This window comes from Eretmochelys imbricata, chromosome 3 (genome assembly GCF_965152235.1).
Source record: "Eretmochelys imbricata isolate rEreImb1 chromosome 3, rEreImb1.hap1, whole genome shotgun sequence".
NCBI lineage: Eukaryota > Metazoa > Chordata > Testudines > Cheloniidae > Eretmochelys > Eretmochelys imbricata.
This window is the reverse complement of record NC_135574.1, coordinates 102,366,750-102,389,642: the sequence shown is the minus strand read 5'-3', so window position 1 is coordinate 102,389,642 and position 22,893 is coordinate 102,366,750. Positions and strand designations below refer to the sequence as shown.

Below are 22,893 nucleotides of genomic sequence, written 5' to 3'. Positions count from 1 at the left end.
TTCCTCTAGGTCACACTGCAGTCACTCACAGAGAAGGTGCAGCAAGGTAAATCTAGCCATGTATCAATCAGAGGCCAGACTAACCTCATTGTTCCAATAAGAACAATAACTTAGATGCACCATTTCTTATTGGAACCCTCCGTGAAGTCCTGCCTGAAATACTCCTTGATGTAAAGCCACCCCCTTTGTTGATTTTAGCTCCCTGAAGCCAACCCTGTAAGCCATGTCGTCAGTCGCCCCTCCCTCCATCAGAGCAACGGCAGACAATCGTTCTGCGCCTTTTTTCTGTGCGGACGCCATACCAAGGCAAGCATGGAGGCCGCTCAGCTCACTTTGGCAATTAGGAGCACATTAAACACCACACGCATTATCCAGCAGTATATGCAGTACCAGAACCTGGCAAAGCAATACTGGGCGAGGAGGCGACATCAGCGCGGCCACGTGAGTGATCAGGACATGGACACAGATTTCTCTGAAAGCATGGGCCCTGCCAATGCATGCATCATGGTGCTAATGGGGTAGGTTCATGCTGTGGAACGCCGATTCTGGGCTCGGGAAACAAGCACAGACTGGTGGGACCGCATAGTGTTGCGGGTCTGGGACGATTCCCAGTGGCTGCGAAACTTTCGCATGCGTAGGGGCACTTTCATGGAACTTTGTGACTTGCCTTCCCCTGCCCTGAAGCGCATGAATACCAAGATGAGAGCAGCCCTCACAGTTGAGAAGCAAGTGGCAATAGCCCTGTGGAAGCTTGCAACGCCAGACAGCTACCGGTCAGTTGGGAATCAATTTGGAGTGGGCAAATCTACTGTTGGAGCTGCTGTGATGCAAGTAGCCCACGCAATCAAAGATCTGCTGATATCAAGGGTAGTGACCCTGGGAAATGTGCAGGTCATAGTGGATGGCTTTGCTGCAATGGGATTCCCTAACTGTGGTGGGGCCATAGACGGAACCCATATCCCTATCTTGGCACCGGAGCACCAAACCGCCGAGTACGTAAACCGCAAGGGGTAGTTTTCAATAGTCCTGCAAGCTCTGGTGGATCACAAGGGACGTTTCACCAACATCAATGTGGGATGGCCGGGAAAGGTACATGACGCTCGCATCTTCAGGAACTCTGGTCTGTTTCAAAAGCTGCAGGAAGGGACTTTATTCCCAGACCAGAGAATAACTGTTGGGGACGTTGAAATGCCTATATGTATCCTTGGGGACCCAGCCTACCCCTTAATGCCATGGCTCATGAAGCCATACACAGGCAGCCTGGACAGTAGTCAGGAGCTGTTCAACTATTGGCTGAGCAAGTGCAGAATGGTGGTAGAATGTGCATTTGGACGTTTAAAGGCGCGCTGGCGCAGTTTACTGACTCGCTTAGACCTCAGCAAAACCAATATTCTCACTGTTATTACTGCTTGCTGTGTGCTCCACAATATCTGTGAGAGCAAGGGGGAGACGTTTATGGCAGGGTGGGAGGTTGAGGCAAATCGCCTGGCTGCTGGTTACGCGCAGCCAGACACCAGAGTGGTTAGAAGAGCACAGGAGGGCGCGGTACGCATCAGAGAAGCTTTGAAAACCAGTTTCATGACTGGCCAGGCTACGGTGTGAAAGTTCTCTTTGTTTCTCCTTGATGAAACCCCCCGCCCCTTGGTTCACTCTACTTCTCTGCAAGCTAACCACCCTCCCCTCCTCCCTTTAATCATTGCTTGCAGAGGCAATAAAGTCATTGTTGCTTCACATTCATGCATTCTTTATTCATTCATCACACAAATAGGGGGATGACTACCAAGGTAGCCCAGGAGGGGTGGTGGAGGAGGGAAGGAAAATGCCACACAGCACTTTAAAAGTTTACAACTTTAAAATTTATTGAATGCCAGTCTTCTTTTTTTTGGGCAATCCTCTGTGGCGGAGTGGCTGGTTGGCCAGTGGCCCCCCCACCACGTTCTTGGGCGTCTGGGTGTGGAGACTATGGAACTTGGGGAGGAGGGCGGTTGGTTACACAGGGGCTGTAGTGGCAGTCTGTGCTCCAGCTGCCTTTGCTGCAGCTCAACCATACACTGGAGCATACTGGTTTGATCCTCCAGCAGCCTCAGCATTGAATCCTGCCTCCTCTCATCACACTGCCGCCGCATTTGAGCTTCAGCCCTGTCTTCAGCCCACCACTTACTCTCTTCAGCCCGCCACTTACTCTCTTCAGCCCGCCACCTCTCCTCCCGGTCATTTTGTGCTTTCCTGCACTCTGACATTATTTGCCTCCACGCATTCGTCTGTGCTCTGTCAGTGTGGGAGGACAGCATGAGCTCAGAGAACATTTCATCACGAGTGCATTTTTTTTTATTTCTAATCTTCGCTAGCCTCTGGGAAGGAGAAGATCCTGTGATCATTGAAACACATGCAGCTGGTGGAGAAAAAAAAGGGACAGCGGTATTTAAAAAGACACATTTTATAAAACAGTGGCTACACTCTTTCAGGGTAAACCTTGCTGTTAACATTACATACATAGCACATGTGCTTTCGTTATAAGGTCGCATTTTGCCTCCCCCCACCGCGTGGCTACCCCCTCAACCCTCCCTCCTCCCCGTGGCTAACAACGGGAACATTTCTGTTCAGCCACAGGTAAACAGCCCAGCAGGAACGGGCTCCTCTGAGTGTCCCCTGAAGAAAAGCACCCTATTTCAACCAGGTGACCATGAATTATATCTCACTCTCCTGAGGATAACACAGAGAGATAAAGAACGGATGTTGTTTGAACACCAGCAAACATACACTGCAATGCTTTGTTGTACAATGATTCCCGAGTACGTGTTACTGGCCTGGAGTGGTAAAGTGTCCTACCATGGAGGATGCAATAAGGCTGCCCTCCCCAGAAACCTTTTGCAAAGGCTTTGGGAGTACATCCAGGAGAGCCGCGAATGCCAGGGCAAAGTAATCCTTTCACATGTTTGCTTTTAAACCATGTATAGTATTTTAAAAGGTACACTCACCGGAGGTCCCTTCTCCGCCTGCCGGGTCCAGGAAGCAGCGTTGGGTGCGTTCGGGGGGTACTGGCTCCAGGTCCAGGGTGAGAAACAGTTCCTGGCTGTCGGGAAAACCGGTTTCTCCGCTTGCTTGCTGTGAGCTATCTACAACCTCATCATTATCATCATCATCTTCTTCGTCCCCAAAACCTGCGTCTTTGTTACCTCCAGCTCCATTGAAGGAGTCAAACAACACGGCTGGGGTAGTGGTGGCTGAACCCCCTAAAATGGCATGCAGCTCATCATAGAAGCGGCATGTTTGGGGCTCTGACCCGGAGCGGCCGTTCGCCTCTCTGGTTTTCTGGTAGGCTTGCCTCAGCTCCTTAAGTTTCACGTGGCACTGCTTTGGGTCCCTGTTATGGCCTCTGTCCTTCATGCCCTGGGAGATTTTGACAAATGTTTTGGCATTTCGAAAACTGGAACAGAGTTCTGATAGCACGGATTCCTCTCCCCATACAGCGATCAGATCCTGTACCTCCCGTTCAGTCCATGCTGGAGCTCTTTTGCGTTTCTGGGACTCCACCATGGTCACCTCTGCTGATGAGCTCTGCATGGTCACCTGCAGCTTGCCACACTGGCCAAACAGGAAATGAGATTCAAAAGTTCGCGGTTCTTTTCCTGTCTACCTGGCCAGTGCATCTGAGTTGAGAGTGCTGTCCAGAGCGGTCACAATGGAGCACTCTGGGATAGCTCCCGGAGGCCAATACCATCGAATTGTGTCCACAGTACCCCAAATTCAACCCGGCAAGGCCGATTTAAGCGCTAATCCACTTGTCAGGGGTGGAGTAAGGAAATCGATTTTAAGAGCCCTTTAAGTTGAAATAAAGGGCTTCATCATGTGGACGGGTGCAGGTTTACATCGATTTAACGCTGCTAAATTCGACCTAAAGTCCTAGTGTAGACCAGGGCTAAGAGTGTCTGCACAGGGAGCTAAAGTGGCATAACTGTAGAGGTATAATACCAGTATATCTCCTCATGTAGACAGGCCCTCAGAGTCACAGAGCTACATGTTCAATCTAGACCCCATTATATGTACTCCAAAGGCCTGTATCTTTCTCTGCAAGAAGTCCCATTGAAATCGATGGAAATTCCTGTGAAATAGCATACTATTTTTTGAGAGTAAGCAGAGAAGCATCTGGCCCCAGGTAGTTTAGCAAAATGTGGAGATGTCCTTCGCTGCAAAGTACTTTATCATCTAACTCTTTGGAAATGCTTAGAGCCAGGAGTCCAGCTGGAGAAAGACCTGAGGAGAGTTTGCCCTCAGAGCAAACTTCATTCATTAGCTGCACCCTCTGATTCATTGCTTCTCTGCACAGTTTCAGTGTCGTGCCTGCTGTTTTATTTGCTCGCTTATTTCTCTCCTTGACTTTGAAAGTTTGTTGCATCTCTAAGCACCCTTTGCCTACAGATATTCTGCTGACATTGCTTATGGGATAATCCCCTTCTTATCTTCAGTTTGGACCTCTTGTTGCTAACAGACCATTCCATTCCTTTCAGTCTTGCATACCTCTACTCTTTCATTTCTAAACTGTAAATCCGCCTAATCTCTTCTCACAATTTATGCTGCTAAAACCCTGAATTCTTTCAAGTACTCTTCTTTTTAATTCTGTCCATCAAGGACTTGATTCTGCACAACACAGGTGCAGGAAGGGAAGACATGAGCTGAATGCACAAGTCCAATTTCACGTTGAAAGCACGGCTGTGCAGCCACTCTGCGTACTAGCAGGAGTGAGGTCAGAGGGGACTTAGTCATGTGCCTCATTTGCGGATTGAGGATCACACTTAAAGCCATGTAATTCTTCAGATATACTCATTTTTACCACACCCTGCCCCTGGTGTGTGGTTTTGTTTGGTGTGGTTTGGTTTTGTTTTGTTTTGTTTTGCACTCCACGCTTGAGTGTAAGTGAGAGAACACACAGGGGCTGAGGCATATTTTCACTTAGGCCTCACCCAAAGCTCATCTGAAATCCATGAGAGACTTTCCCTTTGACTTCAATAGGCACAGGGCTTAGCCCTCAGCTCAGAGGGTCACGCTTAGGCTGCATCAACAGTCAAGCTGAAGGCACAATTCCCACCACAGGTAAACGTACATGTGCTACCTTTGATCGCACTAGTGCGCAAAAAATAGCAGCAGAGCCATGGCAGCACAGGTGATGGGATGGACTAGTCACCCAAGTAAGTGCCTAGGATCCTGGCTGGGACTGTACTCAGGGCAGCTAGCCCCTCTCCTCACCTGCACCACACAGCTACACTGCTATTTTTAGCATGTTAGCTCAATCAAAGCTAGCAGATGTGTCTCTCCCCTACCTGGAAATTACACCTTCAGCTTCAATGTCGATGCACCCCCTATTCTTACTGTTACTCCTCGGCTCACACTCAAGTTGAAAAACCACAGCTTTGTGCTCTCTGCAGAATGCACACCACCCAAGGACTGTCCAGATGTATGCTGTGCGATTATTACTATAATGCACACTTGAAACAATGCTGGAATGCTGTACGTGGTGGGAGAGGGGCATTATTTTCTGACGCAGAGTTGAGGTTTGGGCTTATTGTTATAGTGCTGAACATATCTGCTGAAGCGAGTGCAGGTGAAGCAGTCAGTTACTCTGCAGAAGTGGCTTTAGAGATAGGCAGGTTAGATTTTCAGAGCTTTGCATGGGGACTAGCGTCACGGCTCTCGGTATTAATTATGACGACAAACAGAAGCTGACACCTAGTTACTGGTATCCCAAGAGGAAAATACAGCCCCTTTGTGCCTCCTGCAGCTGCTGCTTCTTGGCAAAAGGACAAACGGTGATAGCGATTCCAGAGAGGTGTCACAAGCCAAGAATCGTTCATTATTTACTATTCAGATTAGGGGAAAAGATGGACAGAACATATTAGGGCACGTCTACACTGGCAGAGTTACAGCGCCAGCAGTTACAGTGCTGCTCAGAGAGCACTGAAGGGAAACCGCTGTTGTGTGTTCACACGGACAGCTGCCTGTGCAATAGCGTGTTCACACTTGCAGCGGTATTTGGAGCGGTGCACTCTGGGCAGCTGTCCCACAGAGCACCTGTTTCTCTTCTGCCGCTAAGACTTGTGGGAAAGCAGAGGGGGGTTGCGGGGCATCCTGTGTCCTGTCCCAATGCCCCATGATGCATTGCTTCACATCCCAGCAATCCCTCTGCTTCTGTCCGCATTTGGCACCATCTTTCAACGGTTTGTGTCCTGCGCGCCCTGCCTCTTCAGCTGCAGGAATGGATCCCGAACTGTTGATCAGCACGCTGCTTGCTCTGACCAAAACGTCACGAGTGGCAGTGGAGTTATTCCTTAAACTACAAAGACTTATATTTCTCTACTTCTCCTGGATACTAAATCCAACCACTTGGAGCCAGCAAAGTGCAGGTTATCCACATTTTCCTCCCAAAAATGCCTCTCTTTTCCCCACCTTTGTCACTGCCGTGGTGTAATGAGTTCTGCCCCTGCCAAACAGGAACCCTTTAGTCATACTTGGTGTGGCGTACGGCCCAATGGGAAGCACTGCCAATGTTCTATGTTAAAATTGTAATTTTCAGTGATTTTAGTGTAAGTGAAAAGGAAACAAGCATTTAGTGTTCTACAGAAAGAAAATCATTAAGGGCCCAGTTCTGGTCCAGAGTCATGGCTGTGACCAAAAACCTTTAGATGCCTGTGTCCCACCTGTGTGCTCTCCTGGTGTTGTCCACTCCTCCTGCATAAGCTATCACCATCCTCCAGCTGATCTAAGTTATGCTCTGCTGCCAATGACCTAAAGGATCTGCTATGACAACAATGATTTGTCAAGGCACAGGAAAGGCCTAGTAGTCTTACTTGGGACAGGTGGGCTTAGGGTTCACTGGGGTTCTCCTCTTGTGTCTGGCTAAACCAGTTTTTGGATCACTTTGCACTAGTGGTATGAAGCATAAAGCAGCCACAGCACAGCCAAAGATCAGGACTCTGTCTTCAGTTCCACCTGTGCAATCCAATTAAAATCACTGTGTGTAAATGAAGTCAGAATTTGGCTTTATGTGTACATGGATATTAGAGTGATATAATATTATATATAAGACAAAGGCAAGACACTCATAAAACAAGAATAGAAATATATCATATCTAGATATATATCATATCTACCTTTACCTCAAGAGGAAAGAAAACTTACATATATAGCATATGGCTGGAGATAGCAAACTTGCTGTATTTTTGGCAGGTATTCATAATTCAACATAACATGCAGTGCTGCTCACAAACCAACGGGTACTCTGTCTCGCTGCCTCCACATACGTTAACCTGTATTCTGAGAGAGAGGTTTAGTCAGTTCCCTCTTTCACATTCAGCTGTGTAGGGATAGCACTGTCAAACCTTGCCTCACACTTTTCAGACATGTAGTGTTATGCACACGCTTGAAGCAGGAAAACATTGTTCTAGTGTTGGGTTGCCCCTGAAAACCCTATAGTACAGCAGTTGACAGGCATTTTATTGACTGAATGTGAGTCACATGACTAAGGTACCACACACAGCTTGGAGTTCAGGCCTTGGTCCAGTGGGAGCTGCTGGTGTTCAGCACCACAAAACAAAATCAGGTCTCTCATTCAGGTGCCTAATTGTGGATTTATGTCCCTAATTTTAGGCTCCCAGGCGTCCTTTCAAGAATAATGTCTTTTTTCCCCTTCCTTTCAGTGACCTGGCTAGTGCTGAGTGAAATTTTCCCTGGTGGGATCAGAGGACGGGCCATGGCTTTAACCTCTAGCCTGAACTGGGGTATAAATCTCCTCATCTCCTTGACATTTTTGACTGTAACTGGTAAGAATTCTTTGTTTCTTCTTGAGTGTATATGCCCATTACCGGGCATTGTGATGCATTCTCAGGGTGTCTAGCACTGTATGTCATCCTGTTAGCCCTGTCTCTCATCATAAAAGGGAACTGTTGATGTTAAACTGAGTGACAATTTCCTGCCACTCCAGTTGGTTAGCCAGCCCCACAGATCCCTCAGGACTCTGCCAGTCCTAACTTTGCTTTGCAGGTTAACCCTTGGTGCTCTTCAGTTCCTGAACACTCCAGAAGCATCTCCCTTCAGCATCTAACCCGTCACTGGACGCTCACAGAAATTACCAAGTGCGCTGGCTCTAAAAAGGCTTGATTTAACCAGGAATTCACACTCTACTTATCACAACTGCACTGAGATGTACTTACGATGAAACAGAGAAGTTTATTAACCAACAACAGAAATTTAGGTGATACTAAGCAGAGATAATACACAGACAATGGTTACAAATAAAACAAAAGTATTATCACACTTTCTAGTGACAAACTTAATGGACTTCAATCCTTGTCTAAGGCAGACTTCTCAACTACAGCCATTTCTTAGTGACACCAACCCACCATTCATGGATCCACCATTCATGGTTACAAAGAGCACTGACCTCTTTGTCCCCTCAGTGATGGATAACCAAAGCTTATTTTTGCTTCTCCTTATATTCCCCAAAGTTGGTCCTTTTCACTAGTCAGGATGAACCCCTGGGGATCAGACTCCAGTGTCTTCCTATGCTGATTTCTCATCCTCATGTTAATTTGCTCCTTCTGTTTACCTCCAACAACAAAATGAACTGTCCAATGTTTCTGGCATCACAATGCTCAATTTATATCAGAAAGAGGGAGATAACTGTTCTCCCTCTTGTCTGGAAGAAAACCTGTTTCACCCTTTGGTTACAGATTTTAAAGCTTAATATCAGTAAGTATCCATAATTCCTCCTATACACAGTTAATACACAGTGTTAATGTTTCACAATGATATTAATGACCAGTGTATCACCAGCTTTCATTTGATATCTCACACAACATTCTTTACAGATAAACACTATGACAGCAATGTGTGAGGTGTAGTGAGTTTTTCAGGCCTGACAAGAGTTGCTGATGCAGTAGTGAACTGCCAATGCACCTCTGCATCACAGGCATAATGAATCTTTCCCATATGGACAACATAACAATCTCTGAAATGTTAGAAATAAAATGCAAGGGCCAAATTCAGAGGTGATTTGCTGGTGGGTGTTCCAGACCCCACAGAGAGTACACTAGATCAGTTTAGACTTCATCTGCAGTCCTGACTGCCTTCCGCTCACACGCCAGTAAGTAGGGGGTAAATATGCCTGAGGAAGCATAATGGATTCAGATTAAGAGACTAATTTGTACTACCTCTGAATCTGGCCACAGGTCTCTTACTTGGGCTATCAAAGACCTCTTCACTAATAAGCTATACAAATAACAGTTAGGACTCAGTCCTGTTTCCTTTGAAGTTAATGGAAGTTTTACTCTAGGGTAGTGCTGGTTGAAAATTTTCCAGTGAAATGTTTTTCCATTTAACCAAAATTTACACATTCCTGCCAACTTTCAATTTTGATGAAGTTCTGTTTAGAGAAAAAATGGAAAAAAGTGTTTTGATAAGGCTGAAACATTGTTTCAACCTTATCAGAATGAAATGCTATGTTTTTTTGTTTTGAAAAATAAAAGACTGTTTATAAATTATAATGTAACAAAATAAGAATGATTTGATCAACCTCAAACAGTTTATTTCCAGAACTTTATTTCACCAGAAGTTTAGAAATGTTTTGGTTTTAGACCATTTCAAACAAAAACAAATTTCCAAATGTCAGAATTTCCTGCAGAACAGAGTTTCAACCAGCTCTACTAGAGTTCAGCAGAAGCAGAGTCAGCTCTCAGCTGATTATCTTGGAACTCGCTGCAGGTCTGGTAGAGTTCAGTAATGTTAGATGGAGTGCTGAGATTAGGTTATCAAGAAGAGGTACGATCCAGACTTAAAACAGGGTAAGGAAAAATAGTCTGCTTTTCCTTGGTTAAAACTCAAGAAAAATTTCAGGCCAAATTCTGTTCAGTTAAATGAGTGTAAATCCACAAGAATTTGACTAGCAAAAGTGGAGTTAGTCTGGATTTACACAGGCAGGCAAAATTTGGCTGTTAGTCTTCAGGCAAAAGACTGAAGGTGCATTCAGGTTCCATTAAGAAAAGGAGTACTTGTGGCACCTTAGAGACTAACCAATTTATTTGAGCGTGAGCTTTCGTGAGCTACAGCTCACTTCATCGGATGCATACCTTGGAAACTGCAGCAGACTTTATATACACACAGAGATCATGAAACAATACCTCCTCCCACCCCACTGTCCTGCTGGTAATAGCTTATCTAAAGTGATCATCAAGTTGGGCCATTTCCAGCACAAATCCAGGTTTTCTCACCCTCCACCCCCCCACACACAAACTCACCCCCCCACACACAAACTCACTCTCCTGCTGGTAATAGCCCATGGGCTATTACCAGCAGGAGAGTGAGTTTGTGTGTGGGGGGGTGGAGGGTGAGAAAACCTGGATTTGTGCTGGAAATGGCCCAACTTGATGATCACTTTAGATAAGCTATTACCAGCAGGACAGTGGGGTGGGAGGAGGTATTGTTTCATGATCTCTGTGTGTATATAAAGTCTGCTGCAGTTTCCACGGTATGCATCCAATGAAGTGAGCTGTAGCTCACGAAAGCTCACGCTCAAATAAATTGGTTAGTCTCTACGGTGCCACAAGTACTCCTTTTCTTTTTGCGAATACAGACTAACACGGCTGTTACTCTGAAACCTGTCAGGTTCCATTGAATCAAACAGGAGTTGTACTTGCATATCTGAGCGTACAATACAGCCCAGAGCATCAGCCTTAACTTTCAGCTCATGACACAAATTGACAGATGCTAGGAGATTGTGACTCTGATCTCTTGTATTCTCCATTGTTCCAAATGTATTTTCAAAACCTGGTTATTCACTGGAACCAACAGGAGTTAACTCCTAGATCCATTACTGGCACAGAGTGGACTGTCAGCAGTGGAAGTACTGGAAACTGCCAGCATGAAAGGATTAGTTAGAGCTGGCAACTACAACTGTGTGAAATATGTTTTTTTTTGCTTCATAAAATGTTCACATCAAAAATACATGTTGGAGGAATTTCAAAGAGCCTCTGAACTTTCAGACCAGCACCAGTGGTTACCAGACCTGCTATCGGGGGATAGTAGTTAAAAGTCAAGCCAGTAGTCAAGCATTGCTGAATTCTATTTGTGGTTTCTTAGTTTGCTTGCACAAGGCTAGAACTAGGGGTCCTGGGGATGCTGCCACATCCCCTGACTTGAAGTGGTTTCTTTCCATTATATGCAAGGGTTATAGTTGGGTTCAATGGCTCTCAGCACCCCCACTATACACATTATTCCAGAACCCCTGCACCAGGCACAATTAAAAATATAAGTTTTCCTTGTGACATAACAATTACTTACAGATATGAGGGCTCAATGCTGTCAACCCTGATTTCAATGGGACTGCCTTAAAAAACCCTTTTGTAATACTAACAAAACATATTTTTTCTTTTATAGACCTAATTGGTCTGCCATGGGTGTGTTTCATTTACTCAATAATGAGTCTAGCATCACTGGCTTTCATCATTGTGTTTATACCAGAGACAAAGGGATCCTCTTTAGAGCAAATATCCATGGAACTAGCTAAACAGTAAGTATCAAGTGTATTTGCATCCCCACCACACTCCCAATTAACTTGTGGCCTTTTACTGCCAGATTAATAAATAGAAAGTTACTTTGGGTTTGCTTGCAAGATCAAACTCCTTGAGGGTTCCTTCATTCACTAAAGTCAATGGCAAACCCCTCAATGGTGAAGGACGAGGCCCCAAAAGAGGATTTACAGTCTCCTACTATCAACTTCATTGTGATGAATAAGTAAACAGTAAGAGTATCTAAACTAGAGTTCAGGTTCTCCCAGTACACTCCAGCTGCTTTGTATCAGAACAAAAGCGGAAGAGTGCACTCGTGAATCTGTCCTTTAATGATGGGGAGGACCTCAAAGCTTCAGAGGTTCAGATGAGTTTTAAGCACACACAAATTCTGATCTGAAAGAACTTTCCAAATTGCTCAGGTCTGCAGATCTGTTGGGGAAATCTCACCAAAAAAGACCTACCAGGAAGTCTTGTGTATGTCCCTACTCAGTTGTGTAGTGCAAACTCCACCATAGCAATAGTGGAGTTAGATGGAAAATGTGCAAGTGTCCTCATTCCCATGTAGCCTTCTGCCTGTCCCATTCTGACCATCCTTTATTTGATGGAGTTCCATCTGCTTCCTTCCATAATGCATAAGCAGAGAAGGTCCTATGTGATTCCATATTAACAATGAACCCCCAAATCTCATAGGGGCACAAAGTTACAGTTCTATAGTATTTATATGCTGTATCCACATTCTTTAGGTAGAAGCTTCACTGATCAGAAATTAACTGATGCCTTTTAACAGTGCGCTAATTTTTGTGTGTGTCCCCTGAAACAGGGATACACAGGACTGAGGTGTAAAACTCAGGACTTTCCTGACATGTTCGAGATGGGTTGCAACCCTACATAGGGCACAGGACTGTAAAGGACCTCCTGGGTCAGAGGCTTCATAGGGAATCCAATCATATAAGCCTGTTCACAAAGTTATCAAGCTCCATTTTAAAAACTAGTTCAGTTGTTTGTCCCATTACTCCAGTTGGAAGGCTGCTTCAGGGCCTCACTCCGCTGATGGTGAGAAGCCTTTAGCTACACCAGCTGGCTGCTTTAATGAAGATCAGCTTCAAAGGAGTCCGACATCATGGAAAAAGGGGTAGGGAAATCACAGAAAAAGATAGTTGACCACTGTAATTCTTATGGGGTCATGTTACAGATGTCATAGGGTAAAATCCTGGCACAATGGAAGTCAATAGGAATTTTGCTATTGTCTTTTTTGATGAAATCCTGGTCCCAAAGGATTCTTTTGGCTAATCAAACCAACCATTATCTGAATTTGAGTAGACTATTGCTATCCCATCTCTGTTGCTGCTCTATGCCCCTTCACTAGGTACTACTAATTTGAAGGACAGGATATAACAAGTTCCATTGGCTGGATGTTGAAATGAGAAAAATTCTTATAAGAAATAAGACATTTTTGACAGTGAGGGTAATTAGCTATTGGAGAAACTTATCAAGAGAGATTCTTTATGACTTGGAGTCTTTAAATCAAGACGAGCTTGGCTGTTCTCATTGGTGGCAGATGAAAGAACAAGGAGTAACAATCTCAAGTTGCAGTGAGGGATATTAGGAAACACTATTTCACTAGGATGGTGGTGAAGCACTGGAATGGGTTACCTAGGGAGGTGGTGGAATCTCCATCCTTAGAGGTTTTGAGGGCCCTGCTTGACAAAGCCCTGGCTGGGATGATTTAGTTGGGAGTGGTCCTGCTTTGAGCGGGGGGTTGGACTAGATGACCTCCTGAGCTCTCTTTCAACCCTAATCTTCTATGATTCTATGGATGTCTTTCTAAAGATACTTTGTAGTTCAACCAAAAGTGATTTGGCTTGAAAATGTTCACTTATATAGAGGAAAGAATAATTCCCTCCACGGTAGGAATTCATAGGTGAAATTCTGTTCCCAGACTAGATGATCATAGTGACCCCCTCTGACCTTAAAAATCAATGAATTCTTTGAGAATACAATAAGGTAGTTGCTGACTACCAGTCTGAGGAATACATATTTATTGGACAAGATTTAAGGACTCAGTCTCCTTTGCTCTCACCATTCTCCTCTATCATTAAACAAACTGCAGAAAGAGAAAGAATCATTGCAAAGATCAAAGCTAGCAACATCCAAGTGTCTGTTACACATGGCATAACAAAGTATTTTCCTTTCTCCATCTAATTCTAATTTAAAAAGAAAAAAAAAAGGTAAGCCAAAACTGCCACCTAGTGGAGAAGTAGGGTAACATGCTCCCACAGTTCATGGGACCATGTCTTTCTCTTCAAAGCTCCAAAGATGTCTGTGTTTCTGAATAAATAGTAAAGTAGCTAAAATACTTACACAGACAGAAATTAAGCTGTAGGAAACCTGTGTCAAAACTAAAGCTGTCTGAGTGATATCCCAACAGTCTAGTCAATGCATTTGACTACATTACTCAGCAAATAATAAAAGGAGTACTTGTGGCACCTTAGAGACTAACAAATTTATTTGAGCATAAGCTTTCGTGAGCTACAGCTCACTTCATCGGATGCATTCAGTGGAAAATACACAAAGTAAAACTATTTCCCCATGTTTATTCCCACCCACACTGTTCCTCAAACTTCTTGTCAACTGCTGGGAAAGGCCCACCTTGATTATCACTACAAAAGGTTCAAGCCCCTGCCCCCAGTCTCCTGCTGGTAATAGCTCACCTTAAGTGATCACTCTTGTTACAGTGTGTATGGTAACACCCATTGTTTCATGTTCTCTATGTATATAAATCTCCCCACTGTATTTTCCACTGCATGCATCCGATGAAGTGAGCTGTAGCTCACGAAAGCTTAAGCTCAAATAAATTGGTTAGTCTCTAAGGTGCCACAAGTACTTCTTTTCTTTTTGCGAATACAGACTAACATGGCTGCTACTCTGAAACTCAGCAAATAATGTTTTATGTGATAAGCTGTAAAAACTGTTTATTGAATAAATCTACTCAACAAATCCTTGCAGCAGTTGTTGAATGTATTACTAGCAAATGATTGTGCATTATGTGACCAGCTGTAATCAAAACTTATTTCTGTGTCACTGAACTAGCCAAAGAGGTAGAAATATTTACAAGGGAAGAACAAACTTTGACCATTTGATTGAATGCTAAATGTTTCTTCTCTTTCAGGAAGTATACAAAGAGCTCCATTTGTTGGATGGGCCAACGTAGAGAGAAACTAGTGCCAACAGAACTTCCCAAGAGAGATCATCATGAGCCGTTCTACTAGACTGGAGAAGGATATTTGTCCAAGGGCAACCGAGACAGTTTCTACAATATTGACACTACTACACAACACTTAGTCTGTATTCCATTCTTTAGTAGCTTTATATTGCCACTGAAAGAAAAACATTTAAGATTTTTGTAGTTTAAAGTTTATTAAAAGGGTTAAAATAAGTAAAGCCAACATTCCTCACCTCCAAATTAACCCACCTCTGAAATATGGGAGGTGAATGGGTATTGAAATAAAACAATTACAATATTTAACATAGGGATAGCCACATTGCTAACTTCTTCAACTTGTGGGGACCCAGATCACTTTGTGTTGCAACACAGGTCACATTAGACTGGAATATATAAAAGGAAGAATCTGTGCAGTGCAGTTAGCAGTTAGCAGCTTTATTACTGTATTCACATCTGGCCATGCTAGAAGTCTGCATGACTCTCTCAGCACTCTTGGCCCCAACATACACAAGGTCTTGTGTGAAACTTGGATTGGATTTCATTGTCTACTTTAGTTATTCCAGAGTCAGGAACATGAAAGTGATCTTCCCCAAACAATCACCACTCGCCCTTCATTAGGCACTAGTTGGCTCATGGTCCATTTCTTTGCTGAGCAATAAGCTTGATTAACTTTTAAAACAGCAGCAATAGCAATTAAAGCTATGTTGTTGAACTTCTAGACTTGAGATGCTATCTGGACTGGTACCTGCTAAAGGAGTACTTGGAAAAAGCAAATCAGCGGAACACAAATTGCCATTTTCCAGTGCCCTCTTACATGCTGAGACACATAGGATTTCAATCTGTATTCAGTGGTGACCATAATTAACTGGCTGTACTGCTTAGAAATGTCAAGCTGAAGCTGTCACCAAATGCAGTCTCCAGTACTCAACAAAAGTAAATGGAGTGGACATGGTGGTTACCCTGGACAGCTCAAGTGGAGAGACTTCTACTCTCTTTGCCTAGAAGGTCATGAATGTTTTTGTAGAGTGAGCTCTTAGAAGACAAATAAGTCACCCAAACAGATGGGTATCGAGTCTTTTTTTTTTTTAGGGAAATCCTGATGGCTCACTGCAACCATACAGTGGAATCTCTTCTCCTTATGACCAGGATTTAGTCAAGGAATCAGAAATGATCCCTTCAGTTGATATTTTAATGCAACTTTGGGCAAGAAATCTGGCACTGCTTTAACTACTCTCATCTCGTTGAAAAAACAGATTTTTTTTGCACAAGAGGAACTGTAATTTTCCGACCCATCTGGCCAAAGCTATAGGCCTACTCAGGCTATAGGTTCTAAGGCAATTAAGCTTTCCATTAAGGATTCAAGAAGTGCATATATTAAAGAATTGAATACGAAGTTCAAATCCCATAGAAAAGCTAGAGAAGAGTCAAAGATACAATTTACTAGCAGCTATTAGGAATTTAGCTACCTCGGGATGTGAGCCTACTGATCAAGCTTCACCTTATCCTGCATGCTGTGGAGGGCTACAGCCTGATCTCTCAGAGAACTGACATCAAAACCCTACCCAATCTTTTTGTACAGGAAGTATCAGTTGAAGTCCATCCTCCTGCCAACACTGGAGTTTTAATACCATGATATTTTCCAGAGCTTTCGTTGTTTTAAAGGACACAGGCCCTGGAGCTTCCAGCAAATCCCTTAGATCGTTGCTCCAGAGACTGGTAAGATCTCATGGCTGGCCATCTTTTCCTGACACTGCTGTCGTCAGTATTCACATTACCGTGCGTGTCAGTTTTGGGCTGCATTCTGATCAATCAGACAGATCAAGAATTTTGCCTGAGTCATCTGCAGTTTCCCTTTTTGACTAGAGCTATAGTCACTGCTGAGAACAGAGGTATTGCTGTGCTCTCTGAGTGGGGCAGAGCTCCAGAGCAGGTACAGCACAACAGGGTGAACCCATCCCTTCTATTGAGCTCAGCAGCAGCTTCCTCAGACTCCCCCTTTCCCTCCAATAGCTCTACAGTGCAGGAAGGAGGAGTTAACAGAGGTAGGAGCCTCACCTGCAGGCTGGAGCCAGAAGGCAGCTGTTGGAGCCTAGAGGAGAGGAATTGTGGGGCAGCTGGAGTTTGGCAGTGAGACGCTAAGAAGTGGGGGGGCTAGAGAAGAGTGGAATCCAGGAGAGCAGGATGTGAGCGCACACATACATTTTCTATGCATTTCAGTTTGAATTTCCAACCTGCCATTGTTATACACACTTTGAAGATGGCAAGGGGGTGTGCAAAAGCCAGAAAGCAGGCCAAAACCCATAATTTATTCACCTTTTGAAAGTCTCAGGAAATTTTTGGTTCAGACTCACGATTTTCAAACTCTTAGGGTTGGCCATACTGTAAGTCAGCCTGAATTTTCCTTCCCTTAAGGCAGTATAGGCTGGTTAATCATTTAAAAATACTAGTGTCCTTCCCTGTATTAAATTCTCCACTTTGGACTATTGAAATAGAAGAATATTAAAGTTTATAGTGTACTGTTTATGCCATGTTTATTTTGTGTTTCTCACCTCTTGGATAATAAAGAATCTACGCTGTTATGTTTTGTTTGTGTGTTAAACACACACCAGACTGAAAAGCAAAGAGACAGGTTCATTTTCTCAGACATTAACAAAATATTGTGTTAGGGCTGCAAACGCTGCAGTGTTAAAAAAATACAGTGACATTAAACAAAGTCACAGAATATTCCTGTTGCTCCTAGACATTTGCACAAATGTACTTTTAGAAAAGGAGGTTTGGGGCACATGTAATGCAACAGTGTTCTATTCTTTATATGAGGCTGTTCTCTGGGCTTCCACGTGCAACTGCTTTTCTCATTTTTATCTTTTTGGAACTGGAGGAGAGTGACTCCCCAATCAGCAGACCCTCCTCATGGCTCAGGATTGGGTAGCAGGCTCTCATCACCTGGAACCCCCTGCCAAACACCACTCCAGCCCTACTTCTTCTCATGACTCAGCTCTCTAGCCAGGTCACTTATAGTCCCTCCCCTTCCAGGGATAACAGGAAGTCCTACCAATAAATTATTCCGTGACCTTGTATTAGGTCTTCAGCCCCTGACTCTGGTCTCTGTCATCCTTACACTCCTTGTCTCACAGCCTCAGACCGTCTCTACCTTCCCATGTTCCCTGGCCACTCTAGGTTCACCCTTTTTTCAAGAAAGGGTGTCTACTCTAGAATTCCCGACAAATTCCAACTAACACCATGAACTTAAACTGCTTCTATCCACCTTAGGCTCAATGTTTCATCCCTCTTAAATTACCCTTAGGCGCCATTCCTTAGCTGAACTTGGAGTCCCAAGACTACCTCTCTTAGACTCTAACTCCTATTTCCAGGCCCACCACAGAAGCTACTTCCCTCCTACAGCTTTCTCCCAGTTATCCTGCTACCTAACTTCTATCAGACTTAGTTCAAAGAGAGGGAATTCTCAATCTTCTAGGTGCGTTCCCCCCAGTCTCTCTCTCTGTCAGCCTTCCTTTCCCAGCTGTCCAATAATTGCAATCAAGCCACCAGTCAGGATCAGCAGGAGAATAGTTACTGTATCACAGGTGCAGCTGAGCTGACCCCCTCTCCCCATTAAAGGGCCAGCTAGCCTTTGACAGGCACTGATCCTGCACCGAGCTCTACCCAGACAGACCTCTAAGCCCTCTTCATGGTTACACTTGTAGAGAATTATCAGTATTGTATTCCAGTCAGGCAGCTTTGGACAAATTATTTTTCCCCCAAGTCATCCACTTCAGTCCTTCAATCATTCTTGTTACTTGATGGATGATTTGCTGCCAATTTGTCAACATTTTTCCATTACTAAGAAGTGCCCAGGAATGAATGCAGCATTCTAGAGTTGGTATAGTCTTAGCAATAGCATTTGGCAGGAGACTGTCAGCTTCCTGATTTGTGCCTCTATAGCTTCACGATGCCTCTAAGCAGGTAGTCCGAAGCTGTATTGGTTTATTATTAGCACCATACTACATTCTTTCTACAGGTCTCATGTAATTTACTTTCCACTATCAACCACTTGGTCCTTTGCAGTATTACCGTTTTCTAAATAGATGTCTGCCACTGAATATTGGTGTTATATCCTGCAAGTGTTCCCACAAAAAAAAGACAATTGGCTGAGGAAATCCTATGGCAGTTACCTCCCAACCCATTCTCATGAAGGACTGGACACGTTTGTGCTCCAGCTCTCACCTCACATTCCCCATTGACCGGGCACCTGGCAAAATAAATAAATAAATAAATAAATAAAAACTCTGGGTGCAGGCACAAGCCATCATTAACTTTGCTGCAGCCATCTAACCGGACATCCAACATCTCCAACATGAGATAATGTAGACTGTGGTGTTCCTTTTTTTGGGCAAAGCTCTATGCAGCCCCATCCCCCTGAAGCTCCAGTAGGGGGATTTACACAAGATCACAGTGAATGATGTATGATGGCACAGAACTGGCATTTCCATCTCCATGGTCCACCTAAGTAGGGTCCCCTTTGGGATGGAAGTGGAGGGGAAGATAAGGATCTATACATCTAATCACAGGGGCCTTTTGTATTATTTCTGTCTTAACACAACTTCCTAATTTGCAATTATCAGGAAGTTTAACTATCACACATTTTGTCCCCTCTTCCAGATTTTTAATAAAGATATTAAATAAAATGAACACGGATCACTGCAGCAGCCCACCATATGCCTTCTTCCATCTTGGTACATTGTTATGTTTCTTTATCCTTCATTCAAACTCCATCAGGCAGCTTTCACTTCAAGTAACTACTAATATCCAAGACAGTATTCTTCCTCAAATAAATTTTAATGAAAATCCAGAAATATTTCACTGACTGCACCCACTTGTTTTATGATTTGATACAAAAGCAGCAAACAAAGCCACCTCTTGCAGTTGTGTACCTCCAACTCTCCTTCAGCAGTTAAGGACTGAAGGATCACAACCCAGATTTTATACCATGATTTTGTTCTTTAGAAACTCATCATATTTACTGCTCATTGTCCTGTTACCTAAAGCAGCATGAATTCAGAATTGCTGCATTCCTCACACACACTGAACCTGAAAGTGAATTATGCAGCTCCTCCAAACTAGCACCACTAAAAACTTTATACCATCATGCATTTCTTTAAATGACACATTTTACATAAACTGTTTTAGAAATCATAGAGTTAAAAATTGTCCCTATAAGTTATTTTTCAGAAATGAACTATTGGTTCAGTGATCAGGGAAAAAGCCTGGGACAGGGGAGTCCTGGGTTCATGTCCTTCTTCTGCCACATTTTCTCTGTATGACCCTGGGCAAGTCACTTAAGGATAGATTCACAAAGTGGGCCAACACCTAAGTCCTAGGTCTTCTGCCATCTTACAGAATTCACAGCCCCAAGGTAGGCATCCAGGCTCCCTATACATTGTAGATTCCAGTGCCTAAGAAGGAGAGGCTCAGAATCCAGCAAGATGTCTAACCTAGCCAGCACTGAAATGCAGAGGAAAGAAAGGGGTGGAGCTGAGGGCCCTGAGCCACAAAGGTACCTCAGCACTAACTCTGATTGAGGTAAGCCTTAAGTGCCTGAGTGACAGGTTGGAGGTAGGAACCTATTTCAACTTGGGATTTGGCCTCCTCACCCCATTATAGCCAATATCCCAGTGGTTACAGTATTTACCTGCTCTGCTACAGAGGAGGAACTTGAACCCAGGCCTACCTGATTCCAGGCGAGTGTGCTGACCACATTATGAGGAATTCTGATGTGGGTATCTCTCACTCTCTTCTGTTGAAGCAACAAAACACAAGAGGCTAATTTTATAGCCCAGTGGTTAGGGTACTCACATGGGCTGTGGGAGAGTTGGGTTCAAGTTCCTTCTCCAATAGTTAACTATTTATACCAATCTTCAACGGGAGAGACTGAGAGAAATCCATCCCAAATACTCAGAAGCTGGTAGTTTGGGCACTCACATAGGATTCGGGTGACCTGGATTCAAGTCTTTGCTCCAAATCAGGCAGAGTGGGGATTCAAATCTGGGTCTCCCCTCACTCCAGGTAAGTATCCAATGACTAGGCTATTGGGTACTTGGGAAGGGACACACAAATTCCCAACCTGCTCAGTCCCACCTCTTTTGTGGGGGCTAGTAATGCTCTGAGTACGCCTACCTGATAGGCCCCACAGGTGATGTGGGTGAAAACCCTCATTTGAAAATTCTGCTGAGGCTTAGGTGTGGTTGCTCCCGGCAGCTCATTAGGTGGTGGGGGGAGGTGTGTGTGTGGCAGCAAGACAGCTCTGTACATTCCTGCTGGCATATATGGGGACTTGAGCCCCTACAGAATTAGGTGGCAGCTTAGCAGTGGTTTTGTGAATGTCAGTGGCACTTACATGTTAGACTTAGGTGCCTAAGGAGGCAGTTACATGCACAAGTCCCTTTATTTGTAAAATGTGGATTAACAGCACTTCTCTGGCTCACAGGGGTGTTGTGAAGATAAATAAGAATTGTGAGGCACTCAAATGCTACGGTGTTGGGGACCAGGTAAGTACTTCAGACAGATACAGAGCTGCTTAATTTCTTAATATGATAAATGCAATATAAATACTTAAGACAGATACATAATTTTATTAGGCACATTGACTTAACAGTAACGAACAAGATTGGCTACCACATTTGCTTCCCCCTTCCTCCCTCATCTTGTTACCGCCATTGTTCTCCATGATTTTTCAAATAACTCCCAGTGGTTCAGGACACTCTAGAATCATAAGATATTATACAAACATGCCAATTTGTATTAGCAAGTATTCCTTTAACTTCCTTTTAATCAACATCTGTACAGACATATTTCTCTCGTCATTTGCTTAAAGATACATTTAAAAAAAACATTTCTGTGATTTTAGACTCAGTTTAGTTCCCCACATTTATTGAAGGCCAGACATGCTCTCTCTATCCTCACACACACCTTCCTTGATACAACTGTAAAAACTATTATTTCACTTAATGTTTTGGCCACCAGTAATTCATTCTGCCTTTTGACAGCTGAATATTCTTTTCCTCTACCAACCTTGACTGTATATTTACTATTTGTTTCCCTTACTCTACCATTTCCACATGAAGACACAGTGGCTGTTCCCAACTCCTTCCATTTCTTCCCCACATGCAGGATAAAGGGTAGGCTGCTGTGCGTTAGCTAGGACTTCTTTAGGGTGCTCTATTTTTGTTTCACATTTACGGATTTCATGTCCTATGGAAGTTCACAGTATATATTTTTTTATGACTCAAGTTAAGGTTGTACACCACCTGTGGCACCAAATATGCACTTTGTGTTAATTTCTGAAGGTTCAGACAGGGGGAAATAGACCATATATACATTTATACATATTTATTGTAACTTTTAAAAGTAACATTTTCATTTACTTTAAGTATTCACCCCTCCTGTGTTCTACATGTGCATGTATTAAGAGGACTAATACTGGTTTTCAAGTCCAAAATTAATACCAATGAAATTACATGCCAGAACCAAGCTTTGTTGCTTGTTGGCAGTTCTTGTCAGGATAATACTATTATACAGTACCAATATGACACAAGACTTGGTTAGTCCTTCAGAAATAGCCTAGGACTGGCTTAGCATGGTAATTACATTGCTTCGCTTCATCTCCAAGAAGATGATCTTTCCTTCATGGTCAGGCACCAGGAACAAGCCCATGCGATGGCTCCTTTTTCACATCCACCCAGTAGACAAGGGCTCCTTGTTTTTTCTACCGAGGCTTCTTCGAATGTAAGCTTTTTCCGTCACCAAAAGATGAAAGCTCATCGGCCATTATGCTTAGAAGCATATTCTCTTCAACACAACAGCAGGAAAACTGTTAAAATCTGGCATTTAGTTGAGAACTAAGAGTATAACAAACCAAATTCTACCCTCTGATACACGTACGCAACTACCACTGATTTCAGTCTAGCCCTCTGCATATTACTTTAGACACACACACACTACAAGTAGGAACAAAAGTATCAGCAAAAGACTACACTTACATTGTTTCCAAATTAATCTGCAACTGTACAATTTTAATTGCAATAGAAAAAGGGGAAAGGAATATAACAACAGGTA

General features: G+C 43.6%; 1 protein-coding gene across 1 annotated transcript in view; it reads left to right on the top strand.

Moving 5' to 3' along the window:
• The window catches only part of SLC2A12 (solute carrier family 2 member 12), a 40,547-nt gene extending 25,667 nt beyond the window's left edge, over nucleotides 1–14,880 (top strand). Inside the window, 4 exon segments of the mRNA XM_077812152.1 lie at nucleotides 7,692–7,814; nucleotides 11,425–11,557; nucleotides 14,728–14,821; nucleotides 14,824–14,880. Of these exon segments, the coding sequence (XP_077668278.1) occupies nucleotides 7,692–7,814; nucleotides 11,425–11,557; nucleotides 14,728–14,821; nucleotides 14,824–14,880 (407 nt within the window).
• The last annotated feature ends 8,013 nt before the right edge of the window (nucleotides 14,881–22,893 follow it).